Source organism: Phocoena phocoena, chromosome 4 (assembly GCF_963924675.1).
Source record: "Phocoena phocoena chromosome 4, mPhoPho1.1, whole genome shotgun sequence".
Taxonomy (NCBI): domain Eukaryota; kingdom Metazoa; phylum Chordata; class Mammalia; order Artiodactyla; family Phocoenidae; genus Phocoena; species Phocoena phocoena.
The window spans coordinates 59698457-59717995 of record NC_089222.1 but is presented as its reverse complement, the minus strand read 5'-3'; the positions used below and the strand labels follow the sequence as shown (position 1 = coordinate 59717995).

The 19539-nt window shown below is 36.3% G+C and overlaps 1 protein-coding gene across 1 annotated transcript in view; it reads left to right on the top strand.

Moving 5' to 3' along the window:
• The first annotated feature begins 239 nt into the window (after positions 1-239).
• The window catches only part of CCDC39 (coiled-coil domain 39 molecular ruler complex subunit), a 46634-nt gene continuing 27334 nt past the window's right edge, over positions 240-19539 (top strand). Inside the window, exons 1-9 of the mRNA XM_065876218.1 lie at positions 240-329; positions 6450-6569; positions 8234-8380; positions 9920-10078; positions 10852-10944; positions 11242-11370; positions 14391-14582; positions 17182-17285; positions 17610-17742. Of these exons, the coding sequence (XP_065732290.1) occupies positions 240-329; positions 6450-6569; positions 8234-8380; positions 9920-10078; positions 10852-10944; positions 11242-11370; positions 14391-14582; positions 17182-17285; positions 17610-17742 (1167 nt within the window). The remainder of the gene's footprint in view (positions 330-6449; positions 6570-8233; positions 8381-9919; positions 10079-10851; positions 10945-11241; positions 11371-14390; positions 14583-17181; positions 17286-17609; positions 17743-19539) is intronic.

Sequence of the window (19539 nt, the reverse complement as noted above, 5' to 3'; positions counted from 1 at the left end):
CTGGGTGCCCAAGAAGAAAAAGTTGCACTGGATCCTGGGAAGGAGTTCTCAACCGGAAGATTTGCCTGGGCGCTTCCTGTTTGGTAACTAAGGGCGCGAAACGGTTGCTAGAGCTCCAGTAGCAACTACCCCGGAGCTTTGCGAGTTCCTTGGGTTGCCTCAGGTGCCGCTCACGGGCGATACGAGAAGGTGGATCTTACCTCTGCACCTTTTCTGAGGTCCCCTATCTGTTTGTCATCATGAGTAGTGAATTCCTGGCGGAGCTGAATTGGGAGGAAGGGTTCGCCATCCCGGTGGCGAACGAGGAGAACAAGATACTGGAAGATCTGGTAAGGATCAGGTGAAGAAGGCGGGGAAAGAAGGGATCTGTTGGGGGACGTTTCCTAGTTGGCAGAAATACCCCAACCCTTTTATTTCTCTCCGTTCTTTCCCTAATCCCATCTCTTCTCGGTCTACCTCTCTCCGGCAGCATCTCCTTCTTCCCTCACCTGCTAGCCCTTTTCGGTACTTGCTAAAGCATTAAAATCAATCAATCAATCAATCAAACTGAAACTATAATAGACATTCACAACTATAAAGCTTGAAACTTTACTCCCTCCTCCTCTTCCACCCCTTGCACTCACTTCTAGCCTCCTGAGCAGTAGAGGAAAGGCTGGTTCTCGCGCCCGCTTTTTCCTTCCTCAGAATTAAGCTCAGTTTGCAAAGGGACTTCTGAGGTTTGCGTAGCAACAGTTATTTGCGGATGTTTGTAAACAAAACATGTTATGGTTGACATTTCTTTTTGAGTTACTGCCTATGATGTTTAAAGTGACTCGAAGAAATGTTTTTAAGAGGGATGTTCTAGTAAGTATGTATAATGTGCAATTTACAGCTTTTCAAAGTGAGGATTAGGTTGTCACAGAAATATATAAAATATTTTTGTAAGGAGTATTTTACACCAGCTTGCAACCAATGCATGGTAGTTGTTAAAAATAAAATTGCAACCAGCTCAGGAAACTTTGAAAACCAGTTAGCAGTCAGTCTAAAGTTCCATCACATGGCAATGTGTTGTGTGGAAGAGGGTCCAAGAAGACCGATGATGTTTACACTACTTTAGAGAATGGAAGAGAAGGTTCCTCTGAGAAATGAAAATCCTCCACTTTGTTTTTTGAAAATATGTTTTTCAAACTCTTCTGACTTATTTACTTATATCTAATGTAGATGGCTTCAGATTTTGTTTTTTGTTTTAAGTGAAGGACAGCATTAGGAAATATAAGAGATCTAGCACTGAGTACTGAGGACTAATAATAAGTATCCAGTCTTGGGTTCTGATCCTGCTTACGAGCACTGAGTCCATTTCTTCTTCTGTAAACTGGAGATAAGTAAAATAATTATCTCACAGGGTTGTTACACAGCTCTAAGGACTTTAATATAGGTTAAGTTCTATTCAAACGTTAGTTTTTGGTATTATTGCCATAATATTTGTTTCACAGGACTTTATATACATATTACTTGTATTAGCTATTTAAAAAAATATTAAAGAGCAATAAAAAGAATATTGAGGGCCATAATCACTTCATCTGAATAAACTCCAATATTAAAAAAGCAACTCTTGAAAGTTTAAGATATTCAAACAGAAGAGAAGGGTATAAAATAAAAAATTCAAGATATTCCCTCCCCAAAGTACTCACTGTTGACCGTAGAAGTGGCTATCATGGCTTTAAACAAATATCCCAGACATCATGGTCTACAGGTATACAGATAGAAAAGATAGGAGTATTATAAAACTGGGATCCTATTACATGTGCTGCTTTTAACATAGAAATTTAAATTTAGTTTTACTTGTGTTTAAAGGAGAAAATGAACGGAATTGTTGAATTTCAGTGAGTATCACTTGGTTATAAGAGATAATGGTTGCTGAAAGATTTCTTTAACATTAAGAAAAACTAAATGGTTAAATTAATTGTTTTTAAAAAACTTCTTTGCTTCATTTGTAGACAGTATGGGTTGACTCCCTGCTCTTTCATTTCTCATCTTTGAAATGAAGAAATTAGCTCTTTTACCCTTCCTGCCACCTTCTTTTCCCCATTAAAAATAGTGGTTTTATTATTTTTATAATATCAAGGTTTATTTTATTTTCATTCTATTCAGTGCCCTTAATTTACTGCAAGTGTTTAGTCTTAGTTTTATATTTAAAATGATTTAATGGTTGTTCATACAGCCACTTTTACTAAGTTTACCTTTTTTTGAATTTTTCACTTTGATTCATCTTTTGACTGGTTGGGTACTATCCATGTGTGGGTTTCAAGAAGGACCCACAGTACTGTGCTTTCAATTCCTCACATCCCTGGCTGCCAGTCTGGTTCCTTGCATTGCCAACTTTACATTTATAGTCCTTAAATTGTAGTATCAGATCTTCAAGATACTTTCTCTCTCCCCCTACTCCTTCCTCCTGGAGTCCTGTGTTTCCCAGTATGGACTATTTTCCCACAGACTTATTTCCCAGCTGTTAACTTGAGAATTCCCTTTCCTTTACTGGGTTGATGCTCTATTTCCTACATCACATAGCTTCTTTTTTCTCAGATTATTATTCTTTTATTTTAATGAAATACTTTCTTGTGTCTTCCTAAGAAGGGTCTATGGGAGGTAAACACTGTGATTATCTTCACATATGATGGTCATTTGGCTGGGTAGAAGATCCTAGAATAAAAATAATTTTTCCACAGAATCTGGAAAGTATTGCCCTATTATCTGCCAGCAGTGTTGTTGGTGAGTAATCTGATATTAAAATGATTTTCATTTCTTTGTAGCTTACTTTTTTAATCTCTGGAAGCTTTTAGGGTTTTATTTCATCTTTACATAGAAATTTTAATTTTGGCAACTGTATCAATCATATTTTTAATTTTCAGGTTATTTGCTTTTTGCTTTTTTGTATCACATGGTCGTGTTTTAGGAGTACATTATCATTTACAATCTCTCTGAGTGTGTATGTGTCTGTGTGTGTGTGTTTAGTTCTTGTCTTTTGTGTCCTGAATTATCTGTTTTCTTTGGGATCTTTTTGTTTGTTTATCTTGATGTCCCTCACATTATGTAAGTTTTCAATATATATCTGGTGGTCCTTGCATGTCCTTTTATATAGAAGAAAGAGGCAATAAAATGTTGTTTGGGAAGTCTATGGGGAAGGAATTATCAAGTTGTGCTGAGTTAATCATTATGCTTTCATTTAAAAAGCAGATGCTTTTGCTCTGGGTTCATTATGCAATGATAAAAATCATAATTGATGAAGAAAATAAAAGTGATAAAGCACCAAACAACACAACAGCTAAATATGTAAAAGTAAAAGCTTTTATAAATGCAAGTAGGCCTTGACAAAAATATGTAGTGAGATACTTCAATATTTACTTCCTCAGAATTAGACAACTCTAATAGACAAAAATAAAGATATAAAAGATATGACAAATACAACAAAAATAAGAACATAGAGAACATATATCCCTTAAGTAGAATATGTTCATAAAACATTTACAAAGGTAGATTATGTACTAGACCAGAACAAAAACCTGAAAATGAGTGATCAACCTTAAATACAGTAGGCTAAGTGAAATAAGCTGGACACAAAAGGACATACTGTATGGTTCCGCTTATATGAGATAACCTAGAGTAGTCAAATTTGTAGAGACACAAAGTAGAATGGTGATTTCCAGGGGCTGGGGGTAAGGGGAATGGGGAGTTGGTATTTAATGGGTACAGAGTTTCAGTTTGGGAAGATAAAAGATTTCTGGAAATGGATGGTGGTGATGGTTGCACAACACGTGGATGTACATAATGCCACTGTACTTAACGGACACTGAGAAACGGTTAAAATGGTTAATTTTATGTTATATATATTTTATAACAATTTAAAAATGAGTGATGGAAAATTTATACGTCACATTTTCTGATCATAAGCCAATAGAATTTATAATAAACAATTTAAAAAATTACCTGCCATTGTTAGGAACTGAATACTTGCGTGCCTTCCCCACCCCCCCACCCCTGCCCCATTCATATGTTGAAGCCCTACTCACCCCGCTCAACCCCCCGTGTGATGGTATTTAGAGGTGGGGCCTTTGGGAGGTAATTAGGTTTACATGAGGTCATGATGGCAGGGAAGGGAGAGCATAGGATTACTGTCCTTATGAGAAGAGGAAGAGAGACCAGGGCTCTTTCTGTCATATGAAGACTCTGAGAAGGCAGCCATCTGCAAGTCAGGAAGAGAAATTTCACTGGAACGGAATTGTCTGGTACCTTGATTTTGGACCTCCTAGCCTCCAGAACTGTGAGAAATAAATTTCCATGTTTTAGCCACCCAGTCTATGATATTTTGTTATGGCAGCCTGAGCTGACTAAGAGACCCATCTTAAATATTGATACTTAAGTGAGTTTCTCAGAAATATATTTCTGGGTAACTTTATATCAAAGAGAAATTGAAAGGAAAAAAATCACCTTTTAGAAAACAGTAAAAGGGGACTGCGTCATACCCACACCCACGGGAAACGGCAAAAATCTTAGAGAAAACTTATAGCCTTAACTGCCTTTATTTTAGATCAGTGTCTTAGCCTGGGTTACTACACCAGAGTAACATAGACTGAGTGACTTAAAAAACAGACATTTATTTCTCACAATTATGAAGGCTAGAAGTCAGGATCAGGGTGCTATCATAGCTGAGTACCTATGAGAGCCCTCTTTCTGGCTTGTAGATGGCTGCCTTCTGGCTATGTTCTCACATGGCTAAGAGAGAGAGAGTGAGCTCTGGTCTCTCTTCCTCTTCTTATAAGGACACTAATCCCATCATGAGGGTCCTACCCTCATGTCATAGTTTAAACCTACTTACCTCCCAAGGGCTCCACCTCCAGATAATATCACATTGGGGATTAGGGTTTCAATATATGAATTTGGGGGTGACAAATATTTAGGTCATAAAAATCAGTAAGACAAAAAGTAAAGAAACTAAGAACTCCTCTTATAAGTTTTAAAAAAGAACAATAGGGCTTCCCTGGTGGCGCAGTGGTTGAGAGTCCACCTGCCGATGCGGGGGGCACAGGTTCGTGCCCCGGTCCGGGAGGATCCCACATGCCACGGAGCAGCTGGGCCCGAGAGCCATGGCCGCTGAGCCTGCGCGTCCAGAGCCTGTGCTCCACAACGGGAGAGGCCATGGCAGTGAGAGGCCCGCATACCGCAAAAACAAAACAAACCAAAAAAAAGAACAATAAAGTAAAAAAAAGGGAATTAAAATAAAAACTGAAATTAATGAAATAAACAGCAAAAAATACATATTTATTATTACAGTTGACCTTGAACAGTGTGAGGGTTAGGGGGTGCTACCTGCCCCCCCACCCCCAGCAGTGGAAAATTTGAGTACTGCTATCTCTGTCTCAAAAACAGGGAATTGATAAATGATTCACCCAAGGGCAGGAAGCTGAAACAGTTTGGATAGAATCAGGAATCAAACCTTAGTTCTTTTGATTCCCCATATTGTGTGTGATCTCTAAGCAAACACAAACTTTTCCCCACACTTAGTTAAAGATCTGTAAAATGAAAATATAGGTACTATATTTATTGAAAAAAAATCCCCATATAAGTGAAACCACAGTTCAAACCCAGGTTGTTCAAGGGTCAACTGTACTTAGTAAGTTTAATAAAATATAGGACATAACAAATGAGTAAATTAGTATTTATTTTCTTTCTTCCTTCGTTAAAAATTCAAATATTTCTTCTGCATTTTAGTGGATGGTGTTGTGTACCTCCTGGGTTGTAGCCCCAACATGGGGAACCACAGCTCCAAACACTAAGGAAGCATATTTTTTGTTGTTGAGCTTTTATACTGCTTCGAGGGGTGACATACTCTAGTGGTCCTGAGAATGTGTGTTATAATTTCCTAAAGGTTTGTTTGTTTGCTTGCATTTACAATGTTTTGTTTCTACTCAGGGTTCTTATTCAAAAGACACACAAAATTTATTAAGAAACAGGTTTTAAGCATGTGAGAGTTAGCTGTTCTGTTCTGTTAAGCTTAGCCTAAGTCTGTTGGTTTTGAATAGGAGTTCAGGGAGGAGCTATTACGCTGCATGTACAGCTACTTTTCAAATTTATGTTTCATGCTGTGGGTTTTTGTTACATCTTGTTGCTATGCTCTGTCTACTTTAGCTATCTTGTGGTTTAATTACAGAATAGAATCTTATTAAAGTGCATTTTAGCAGTGGACCTGCTAACGCTGTAAATCTGAGAGAGATTTCTATTCTCTTTTAATATGGTGCTAATTTTCCCACAGAGCTATTTTATAATATTTAAAAGATTAGTAGATTTTAGAAGTTTAAATGGATATTGCAAGAAGTAAAGTAAATGAGGATTTAATTTTCTTTTGATTTTAGATCCTTTTAATATGGTAAAAACTTAGTAGGACTTTGGTTAATCATAGAGTTTATTATTTACAGTTGTCAAAGCTGCGGGATGAAAGGTCAAGCTTTCAAGATCAGCTACGTGACTATGAAGATCGAATTAATGCTATGACTTCTCACTTCAAAAATGTTAAGCAAGAGTTCTTATTTACCCAGGTACAATAATGTTGAAATTCACATTGATTATATCATGTGTAGTCATGGAACATTTCACATTGCATTTACATCTATGATTTGATTTCAGAGATATTATAGGAAACTTTCGTATAACTCAATAATTATGAACATAACCTTGAACCTGAAAGTAGGTAGGAAAAAGACTTTTAGGAACTCTACTGCCACAAAATTCAAGGAATAATTAGTTCATTTGAAAAGAGAAATCCTCATTCAAACAGTCTGATATAAGTCAGCTGATTATATGAGAAGGATACAGCGATGGCAGTGAGAAACTATGGCGTTAAGTGGAAGCAGACCTAATAAAACACACAATAGAGTTTCTGTCTACTTTTAAATTTTTCAGCACAACCACCTGGAGCCATTTTGAGTGGAGGTAAATAGTCCACACACTTCAGTAGCCCTTAGGACACGACGGTATTTTAGCATAGTTTAAGAATTGAATTTTATAATTGCGATTCTGAGGTAATAGAAAAGTTAAATTATATTCAGGAAACTAAGGTAACTGGGAACAGTACAACGCATTTTAGAAATATTAACACAAATAATAAAAATTAAAACTTAGAGTGATTAATTAAGTAAACATCTGTTTTATGGACAATCTATTCATGTGTAGAATCTCTTTCCCTGATGATGCCCAGGAAATCAGAAAGCTCTGTAAATCAGCATTGGAGAGTTTACTAACTTCCATCTGAAACTATTTTTCAAAAAATGCATCAACTTTCCTTTGAAGAAGTGTGTAATTCTTAAAAATGAAAAAAGTCATGTTTTTAATACCAATTTATACTTAATATAGGTAAGTAACTGTTTTATGGGTTTTTACAAGTTTTATTAGAAAGTTATAAATTTAATGAACTTTTAAAAACAATCTCAAGATTTTTGTATCCTGATGTGATTTAGTAACTAATAAGCAGTTTGGAACAACATCTTTTCTTCAAGTTGTTAAACCACTGAGTTGGGGAATTGAGAAACAGAGATTTTCTGTAGGTGTATTTCATTATAGCCAAACCTCAATTAAGTAGGACAATAGAGACAAAAGACAGTAAACTTCCTTCAACACTAACAGCCTTAATAATGTAAAAATAATACAAATGGTGATAACTTTGAAGCCCTACAAGATCAGTAGTCAACAAATACGATTTTATTAAGTAAAACTTAACACAAAGTCATCATTGTATATTAATATACTCTAGGACATATTTATAACGATCACTGTTTACATAATTACTTTAAAATTATCTCTGTTAATTAGAATATGTGATCAATTCTTATAAACATACCATTTCCTAAGTATTTTTAATTAGTTTCATTTTTTATTTTTAAATAAATGAATTATATCTTTTAAAAGTCTCAGTATATAAATTTTGGTTTTCAGCAGTTTCCTTAGACCAACATAAAAACTGAAAACTGCTGACAACATTTTTTCCTAGCACATTCCATGAACTGACTTCTTACAACTAGTAAGCAACACCGACTACACTGAATCACAAAGTCTAATGTGGTGTAGGTTTCCGAGAAGTGGAATTAATAGTACTTGATCTAAGCATTTTGTGGGAACTTTGTTATTTTCTGTCTAGTGGATTATTATGAATAGTTTATAATATTAAAATTTGAAAAGTCTTTCTGTCTTGTATATTATTCTGTAGTCTCTTTGCAAAGCCAGGGAGCATGAGATTGAAAGTGAAGAACATTTTAAGATGATTGCTGAAAGAGAACTGGGACGAGTGAAGGATGAAATGCAACGACTGGAAAATGAGATAACTTCAATACGGGAAAAGAAAAGTGATAAGGAAGTATGTGTTGAAATGTTACTTAAAATTGTGTGCTATTGTTCCTTCATCCCTCACCAAATAAACTTTCTTTTTTTTCCCTATGGCAAAGGCATTCTTTAGTTTCCTGACATTCACTTAAGTTGTTTTTTTGGACAATGAAACTGACGTGGAGCTGTAATTTGAATCAACAGTGATAGAATGTTACATTTATTTTCTCAATATTCATTTACCAAAATAGTCATTGAGCCTTACTATGTGCAAAGTACCATGCCGGCTGCCTGTTATATACCACACTAGGCATAATTTATAAGTGCTACATTTTTAAAAGCTACATTAAAAAAGTCACTTGTGATTTTGAATTTCATTTTTCAGTTAAAATTTTTACTTTTCATATTATCAGCTGGTGATTCTAATATTAAACTACTATAACCTATTTTTTTCTTTCTTAGTTTTTAGTTACCTGGCTGGGAGCTCTTTCCAAATTCAATTCTTATCTTTACATATGCATATACTTATGGAAATGTATATATCTGTATCTCTATATGTATACATATATGTATACATATGCATACACATCATATTAATTTGTATGTGTTTGCATATTGATCTGTTTTCTTCTTGTGAACCTAGATTTGTTAAATGAATACATTGACAGAAATATTTTTATCTGCTTAACTAGTATATTTTAATTAGACATGCTTTCAAAATTTCTATATAAGAGGTCTTTTAGACGCAGCAATCTGATTGGAAATGGGGCTGAAGGGGACTTGTCTTGGGCGTGAGTTAGCATATCAAGTACATTATTTTTATTAAGGTTGTGTATCAGCTTGGGGTAGTTTTGGTGGAGTGACTAATGAGATTGCTCTAGGGGAGCTACCCTGAAGCCTTTTTTTTTTTTTTTGCGGTAAGCAGGCCTCTCACTGCTGTGGCCCCTCCTGCCGCGGAGCACAGGCTCTGGACGCGCAGGCCCAGCGGCCATGGCCCACGGTATCCTCCTGGAGCTGGGTACGAACCTGCGCCCCCTGCATCGGCAGGCGGACCCCCAACCACTGCGCCACCAGGGAAGCCCCCGGAAGCCTTTTAAAGCAAACTTTGGCTCAACCACTGTTCTCAACTTTGTATAATCATCTCCCCTTTATTTCACAACTGAATAATTAAAATATTAGTATGATAGTTATACAATTAAATATGGCATTTATATACATCTGGCCAAGGACAGAGACAGGATGTCTTTCTTCCTTTTAAATATGTCCTGTAATATGTAGTGTTATTTATTTATTTATTTATTTATTTATTTGCGGTACGCGGGCCTCTCACTGTTGTGGCCTTTCCCGTTGCGGAGCACAGGCTCCGGATGCGCAGGCTCAGCGGCCATGGCTCACGGGCCCAGCCGCTCCGCGTTATGTGGGATCTTCCCGGACCGGGGCACAAACCCGTCTACCCTGCATCTGCAGGCGGACTCTCAACCACTGCGCCACCAGGGAAGCACATGTTTTATTTTAATTTGTACAGTAAATAATGTTTTGTAATTTCCCCATGCCCCATCTCTTTGGAAATTAGAATTACATATTTAAAACTACTCAAAAACTGGATAGTTTGAAATGTCAGATGAACTGGGACCAGCAAGCACTGGAGGCATGGCTGGAAGAATCGGCTCATAAAGATAGTGATGCCCTCACTCTTCAGAAGTATGCACGACAAGATGATAATAAAATTAGGGTGAGATATTATAAATTGTAGTGTTAGATTTTCTCGGAATCTGTAATATATCAACCATTTAATCTAAATTGTACTTATAATTTTAAAGTAGTTCTTAAACATTTTGGGTCTAATAAAGCCAACTATCCTGCCTCTAGATAAATGACTATACTCAAATATCCACAAAATTTTGCTGCAAGTTTTACAGATCCTCTGAAGCCCTTTGTCCATTTAGGGATCTCTGGACTCCCAGTTAAGAATCCTGATTGAGAAGGTTTCTCAAAAGCATTTCAGAAAATAAAGTTTTGTACTAGAACTATGTATAAGTATTTTAACTTCTTTTGTGTAATAGTTTGAATGTTACAGATAGTTTTTGCTGATTTGAGACTATAGTGCTATTGATTAATATATTATTATAACCATTACTTAAAAATCTACTTGTAATTAAATCTGGTAATATTTTAGTATCATGAAACATGCTATTTTCTAATAGATTAATGCCACATACGTTAGTTAAAATAATTTTAAATGGAAAATTATTGTTTAATCTTTTTTCGAATTTACTTTAAAAAGTATTAAAAGTCTTTTTAGAAAGAATTGTGTTATCATTGCAGCACTATGGGTCTAGAAGATAAAGAATATATGTATTATTTTGTAGTTATTTTAGATGTCAAATAAATATGTATAATATAATATGTATATGTATAATATAATACTTAATGTGAGATATGCTAACAGCTTTTATGTTAATAAAATGATAATTATGAATATTTTTGCATGTAATTACATCATAGGCACTGACCCTGCAATTAGAAAGACTGACTGTGGAATGTAATCAGAGAAGAAAGGTACTTGACAATGAATTCGCAGAGACTCTAAGTGCGCAGGTTGGTTTAGTAAAGATTTTTGTTTTGTTTTGTTTTTATGTATTTATTTATTTATTTTTATTTATTTATTTTTTAACATCTTTATTGGGGTATAATTGCTTTACAATGGTGTGTTAGTTTCTGCTTTATAGCAAAGTGAATCAGTTATACATATACATGTGTTCCCATATCTCTTCCCTCTTGCGTCTCCCTCCCTCCCACCCTCCCTATAGTAAAGATTTTTATTTCTTAGTTGTCAAAGTGATGTTTAAAAAGCACTTAAATTCACAGAAATACTATTTGGTCTTCATTTGACAGTTTGAATTGGATAAAGCAGCCCAAGATTTTCGTAAGATTCATAATGAAAGGCAAGAACTCATTCAACAGTGGGAGAACACAATAGAACAGATGCAGAAGAGAGATCGAGACATTGATAACTGTGCCTTGGTAAAGTAGTTGTTTGGTCCTTGCAGCGTTCAGCTGTATTTATCTCTTTTGTATTTAACTCATTCATTTCAAATGTAAATCACACTGTTATTTGAAAGTCACGTTTGTAGCAGGATTCAATAATTTTGGTAAATGTTTTTCAAAGCTGACCCTGTATCCATTTAGAAATGAGATTTTATGAAGATTATTTACTTATGGATATAATGCCAAAGACTGGATCCTGACATCTCTGAAATGTGGGACAAGAGAAGATCAACAGATAATGTTATTGCAGTAAAACCAATGCCCTGACTTATACATGGTTGTCCAAGGTGCATTGGATTTAATATGTGTGCTATTTGTGTGCTAATCAAAGGTGTAGGGAAAGGAGCCTCATGGATAGCCAAAAAAGAAGGACTGCAATAAATTTTCCCTTTTGAAACTGAGGTACCCATGATGGGGTGAAAGCTCAGAAGGGGAGGAACACCACACTGATTAAACACAGACCTAGTGTTATCTTTTGCTACTTTCAGAGGTAATTTAGGAGAACTTTTTTTTTTTTTTTTTTTTTTCTTGCATCACGTGGGCCTCTCACTGTTGTGGCCTCTCCCGTCGCGGAGCACAGGCTCCAGACGCACAGGCCCAGCAGCCATGGCTCACGGGCCCAGCTGCTCCGCGGCACGTGGGATCCTCCCAGACCGGGGCACGAACCCGTGTCCCCTGCATCGGCAGGCAGACTCTCAACCCCTGCGCCACCAGGGAAGCCCAGGAGAACTTTTTTGGGAAATCATTAAGGGGTAAAATAGTAGTGAGTGAAAATGGGAAGATGATGGAAAGCTGGGAAGGAGAAGGAATTGAGGAGGAAAGAAGGCAGATGAGAAAATGGGCGAACTTCCATTCTGAATATACTCCATGGAAAGGCATTGGCAAGCAGCTCAGGTCGCTGGGAGTTTGGAACTCCCAGGGAGTTTGGAACCACATCCATATCTGGATGTGGTTTACTTGTTAAATGTAACTTATATGTAAAATGTGATTTCTTTATTTTAAACTTCTGTAAGTAATCAACATTTTGTCAACAAAATGGCCTACACCTCCCTAAGGAGGGACTTGGGAGACCCAATGTTAACTATGAGTTCCTCTTATTTCTTAATGCTGATGTTGGTTTCTCTTTCTTGGCTTCATACTGCTTTCAAACATCAAGTCCTGACTGCTTCCTCTGTGTAAATCAAATGTGTCAGATCTAAGACTGCAGATCCATAATCAAATTCTCATACAACCCTGCAGCTAAATTGACTCAGCCTGCTGATTTGGCGGAATCCACAGCTTGTAGCTCTCTGGTCATATCCTCAGTGGTTCCTTATTTATGGGGTGACATTTCCTGGCTGTATGTATTGAAAAAGACTAGGAAGGGAAACAAGAAATTGTTCCATAGGTAGTGGGATGCTTCTAAGTGTTTAACAGCTGGCTCTCAATTTGTGGTATTTCTGATTTCTGTGGCATCACCTGTATGAAAACTTAACTGTGAATAGATTGCCCTGTTAAAAAATGTGAACGCTGAAGTAGGAATTAAAACATCTGATTAAGTGGTAGAAAAATTAATATAAGGCAAGAAATTCTAGAATAATCATTTGACACATATAAACTTAGGAAGTTTTGACCTCCTAAGGTTGAATGAACATAGTAGATAGATGGAATGTTACAATTATAGAATGTTAATTGTTATATAGATGGGAATACTAGATTAAACAAATTTAAAATGTTTTTTAAAATGCAGTAAATCTCAGATATATATTGATTTAATATGCTACTATGTACAATATTACATGCAGCATTTCTAAAACTTACTGATTTTAGAACACATACTCTCCCCTGACCCAATCTCCTGGGATTAGTTGTTTGATGGGACCCTATTTCAGAAAAATTGGAAGAAATATATTTTAGGGTAAATTTTCCTTCTCCCTCCAATTCAGTTAACATATTGCCATCAGAATCACCCGTGAAAACCACATATGATCTTTTTATTCCCCAGCTCTAAAATCTTTATTCCATGTTGCTTAAAAGCTGACCCTCTTTAACATGGCAATTGAAAAATTGAATTCTTCACCATTTGGCCTTAACCTCTACCTTTCCAGCCTAAACCCTATCATCTGTCTCCAACCTTTCTTATTATGTCCCCATTCCATACCCGTCCTCCCACCCTGCACCTTAACCATGTTAGAGTATTTATGCATCCCCATTTATCTTTTTTTTTGCGATACGGGGGCCTCTCACTGTTGTGGCCTCTCCCGTTGCGGAGCACAGGCTCCGGACACATGGGCTCAGTGGCCGTGGCTCACGGGCCTAGCCGCTCCGTGGCATGTGGGATCTTCCCGGACCGGGGCACGAACCTGTGTGCCCTGCATCGGCAGGCAGATTCTCAACCACTGCGCCACCAGGGAAGCCCCCCATTTATCTTTTTAGGCCCGGTTCAAATGAAGGCTCTTAGGTAAAGCCTTTTAATGATTTCTTTTGGGTAGATTTCATTATCTCTTTGCTCCCATAGTATTAATACTTTGTCCATACCTCAGTTACTACGTTGTATATTCTAGTTATTTTGTATCCCCAAGACTAGCAAAAAGCCTGCGTGAAGACATTCTTACAGAAACCAATAACAAAAATAAAATTCTCAAAAAATGAAAGAAACTGGTCTTGTGAAATATTTGGAAAATTTCATTGAAATCCAACTTTCCATGTGAAAACTATTCAATACTGTTATATTTTTTACATGTCACCTTTTGTTGATGAAAAATTGACATTTTTTTCATCCCTTTAGCAAAGTACCAGATGGATGAAATAAAATACAGAGATCTTTAAAAAATGAGCTTATAGATATTAGTGTGTGGCATATTAATATTTTATTTTATTCATATAAATTAGTCTGTCTTTAAAAAACATTTTCTTAAGTTTTGGTAAAATAAATGCTATAGAAAAACTAAATTCCTTTTAGTTTTAGTTTTGTTTGTTATATTAAATATATATTTAACATGTATTTTAAATCCTAGGCACTAGCAAAGATAAAACAGGAAATGAGAGAAAAAGAAAATTTGGTTAAAGAAAAGATCAAGTTTTTGGAAAGTGAGATTGGGAATAACACAGAGTATGAGAAAAAAATTTCTGTTGCTGATCGTAAAGTTTTAAAATGTAGAACGGAATATCAATGTCATGAAACTAAGAGAATTCAGCTGAAGGAAGAGGTATGTCAACTAAAAAGACTGGTTTGTGTGTTTATAACAAATTACTATACAAATAAGCATAAAGCCTTTCCTTTGATTAAGAAACTGCCTTCTAGTTCTTTTTGTTACATCCCTTCATGTTGTGGCACTTTTAGGATACTCTAATGAGACCTTGCTTGGATGAAGGCAACAGGGGGCTGTCATTCACATCACAGGTGGTGTGAAGGGCTCCCCCTGGAGTTGTGCAGTGACTAACTTGACTGTCACACATAGTGTTCTGTAAGTGACCCAAGGCAAAAGGCTCCTGAAGGGTCTAGGCTGGAAATCATAATTATAAGATAACCGGCAAATGAGCAAATGTGAAGATGAATTATTGACATCGGTGGTAACTTGAAATGTCCTTCCAGTGCTACATGTGTATGGTGGTTTTAACTCTCAAATTCTAGGTGGAACTACCTGCTGAAGTTCAGTTTCTTACCTTGTTAAGGGAAAATATTTCAATGTGGTAGTGGGACAATGTAGTGGTATAATGTCTTTAAACAGACTAAGAGAGAATAAAATTCTCCTGCTTTGTTCTTTTCTTTTTTTGAGCATACATGCCAACTAGATTATTCCATAGGGAGAGTTAGCAATCCCCTTAGTTAGCAATAAAGGGATCTTTATGAAATTTGTGCCTTGAGGCCATGTTATCTGAAGTTACTGCTATTTGGGTGGGAAATTGTAATATTGCAGAGCATTTTATTCTATAAGTTGTTATACTTTATATTCCTGATAAAGAAGGAAAGATTTTTTTTTCTGTCTGAAGAGAATAATTGAGATCTTGAAAAAGTAAAATAAATGAATTTCTTGCATAAATTAAATGTCACTGCTAATAGCTCATTCTCAACAATTTTTAAGTTTAAACCAATTACAGAAAAGAATCCAGGTATTCATTCATTTATAATTTGCTTATTGAGATAGAATTCACATATCAAATACACCCTTTTGAAGTGTACAATTCAATGGTTTTTAGTATTTCACAGAGTTGTGAAACCATTACCACTAACTAATTTTAGAATATTTTTGTCTTTCAAAAAGAAATCCCATACCCATTAGCAATCACCTTCCTTTCTCCCCTCCTACCAGGCCCTGGCAACTCCTGATCTACTTTTTGTGTCTATGATTTGCCTATTTTGGACATCATACAATATGGTGCATTTTGTGTCATGATTATTTTACTTACACAATGCTTTCAAGGTTCATACAAGCTGTAGCATATAAGAGTACTTCTTTTTCCTCAAAATTTTTTTATTGTGGTGAAATACATGTAATATAACACACATTTACCATCTTAACTGTTTTCAGGTATACAGTGGTATTAAATACATTCCTAATGTTTTACAACCATCACCATCACCCATCTTCATAACTCTTTTCTTGTAAAGCTGAAACTCTGTACCCATTAAACAATAATTTCCCATTTCCCCCTCCTCCCAGCCCCTGGAAACCACCATTCTACATTCTGTCTCTGTGATTTTGAGTACTCTAAGTGCCTCATATAAATGGAATCATAAAGTATTTGTCTTTTTGTGACTGGCCTATTTCACTTATTTTACTCAGCATAATGTCCTCAAGGGTCATCCCTGTTACAGTATATGTCAAAATTTTGTTCCTTTTTAAGGCTGAATACTATTCTATTGTGTGTATATACCACATTTTGCTTATCCATTCATCTGTCAATGGCCTTGGGTTGCTTCCATGTTTTAGCTATTATGAATAATGCTGCTGTGAACATGGGTGAACAATTATTTCAGAATTGCTGATCATATGGTAATTATATTTTTAATTTCTTGAGGAACTGCCATACTGTTTTCCACAGTGGCTGTACCATTTTACATTCCCACTAACAGTGCACAAATGTTCCAATTTCTCCACATCCTTGTCCATACTTGTTATTTTGGGTTTTTTTGATAGTAGCTGTATTAATTGGTGTGAGGTAGTATTTCACTGTAGTTTTGATTTGCATTTCCCTAATGATTAATTATGTTGCATGTCTTTTCATGTGCTTATTTGCCTTTTGCATCTCTTCTTTAGAGAAATATCTATTCAAGGTCTTTGCCCATTTTTGAGTCAGGCTGGGTTTTTGTTGTTGTTGTTGTTGTTGTTGAGTTTTAGAAGTTCTCTATATATTCTGGATATTAATCCCTTACCAGATATATAATTCACAAATATTTTCTCCCATTCTTTGGGTTGCCGTTTTGCTCTGTTACTGTTTTTGTTGTACAAAAGTTTTTAATTTAACGAAGTCCAATTTGTCTACTTTTTCTTTTGTTGCCTGTGCCTCTGGTGTCATATTGAAGAAATCATTGCCACATACAATGTTGTGAAGCTTTTGTTCTATGCACTTTTAACTCATATATGTAGTTCTCTATAATATGCCAGGATTTACAAGTTATTTAAAATTTAATATCAGATCAAAAAGAAAAATTGTTAAATATGTATTACAGCAACATGGTTATTATGTTTATGGTTGTGATGTAAGTTAGAAATTATTGTGTTCATAATAGAACTTCTCAGAAATGATATTAATTTATAAGATGTAGAGTAAATATATAATTTCTCTCTGTTAACTAATAAATAGCTGGATACTTTAAAAGCCACTGTGAATAGAAGTTCTAGTGATTTAGAAGCTCTGAGGAAAAATATTTCCAAAATAAAGAAGGACATTAATGAAGAAACAACAAGGTAAGAAAAAAGGTATTTAAATATGTTTATAGTTTTTGACTATTTCTAGAAAAAATATTGAATATTTGATTTTTTGGTTAAATAACTGTAAAATTATAGCTACTAAATTATTAAACTTAAAAAAATTTTCCTGGGTTTTTCAGTACGAAGGCTTAGGAGCAATATTTTTATGGCTTATTATATACGCATTGATAATAAAAAGATTTATGGCAAAAGAAATTTTCAAGTTATATGAAGAAATCTTAGGATAAACTATTCCTTATTTGTTTGCATTAAATATCTTTTAGACATGTTTTCTATTTTTTCCTTATAAATTCTCTATAGGTTACACAAAATTAAAAATCATAATCAGATTGTAAGAAAAAAATTAAAGCAGATAACTGAGAAAACTACGTCTGTAGAGGAGAAAGCTACCAACTTGGAAGACATGCTAAAGGAGGAAGAAAGAGGTGTGAAAGTAAGTTTAGTTTTGTTTTTTTAAAAAAAATCACAGTAGGGTTTCCCTGGTGGCATAGCGGTTAAGAATCCGCCTACCAATTCAGGGGACACGGGTTCGAGCCCTGGTCCGGGAAGATCCCACGTGCCGTGGGGCAGCTAAGCCCGTGTGCCACAACTACTGAAGCCTGCGTGCCTAGAGCTGGTGCTCCGCAGCAAGAGAAGCCACCGCAATGAGAAGCCTGCACACTGCAACAAAGACCCAATGCAGCCAAAAATAAATAAATTAAAGAAAAAAATCACAGCAAATTTAGCAATAGTGAATAAATTAGACTCTTGAGATCAGAGGAGAAGGTCTTTTACGAGGCTCTGATTTCTGGGGTGATTGCATTTGTAATTAGATTGTTGAGTTGTTGTACCTCTTTTTATCTTCAGCTCCTAATTCTCCATTTGTTTCACTTTCAGCATTTAACTTTGTCTTCTTTTAGAGGTATAGCCCTTCTATCTTAAATTCCATGTCTTTTCAATGCCTACTGTGTCTCTGTCCCTGTTTGCCATTCCTATACTTTTTTTTTGGCTGCATTGGGTCTTTGTTGCTGCGTGCAGGCTTTCTCTAGTTGCTGCAAGCAGGGGCTACTCTTCGTTGCGGTGCTCGGGTTTCTCATTGCAGTGGCTTCTCTTGCTGCGGAGCACGGGCTCTAGGCACACGGGCTTCAGTAGTTGTGGCTCACGGGCTCTAGAGCACAGGCTCAGTAGTTGTGGCACACAGGCTTAGTTGCTCCGCAGCATGTGGGATCTTCCCGGACCAGGGATCAAACCCATGTGTCCCTGAACTGGCAGGTGGATTCTTAACCACTGTGCCACCAGGGAAGTCCTTGTATATATGTTCTCACATTGCAAATGCATCTTGAAAAATGCCCGTGTTTTACAACTTATTTCCACCAGATTATCATCTTTTTTGTTTGTGATCAAGTTTCCCCCAGTGGTCTACATTCGTTGCATGTATTTCTTCATCATCTGCTATCTCTTTAACCTCTTGCAGTCTGGCACCATTTATTGGTAAACAGACTTTTAAATGCTAACACTTTTACTAACTTCACTGGCATACCCCTTCTACCTTAAGCTCTTTGGCATTCTGGTAGAATTAAAGCCGATTTTTAAGGAACTGGAAAAGGCTGGTTCACCGTTCCCTCTTTGAAAACTTTAAAATTATTTGTGTGACCTATCACTGTAGGCACTACTTTCTGCTTTTACTCTTTTTTTTTTTTGCGGTATGCGGGCCTCTCACTGTTGTGGCCTCTCCCGTTGCGGAGCACAGGCTCTGGACGCGCAGGCTCAGCGGCCATGGCTCACAGGCCCAGCCGCTCAGCGGCATGTGGGATCTTCCCAGACCGGGGCACGAATACGTGTCCCCTGCATCGGCAGGCGGACTCTCAACCACTGCGCCATCAGGGAAGCCCTTACTCTTTTTTTTGATGGGGGAAGAGGAGGGGGTAGCTGAAGGTGGTGGTAAAATCCCCCATTTGCTGAGGCCTATATGAAGTATGGTTTCATTTGTATTTGGATAGAATCTAGCTTCCTCAGTGTGCTGTTGTATGTTTAAAATTCCTGAGTAGCGAAGTCATGCAACAGTCTTGACCTGAGTGGTATTTGAGTCCAAATCATACAACATTATTAAAAAAAAAAAGTTGTGGATTTTTTTCCCCTAAGAGCATGATTTTCTGTAGTACATGGAACGGGATAGTATTAGAACTTATTTGAAGTCTGTAAAGACTGAAGTTTGTATGAAATACACCTTCTGAAGACATAATTAAAAACT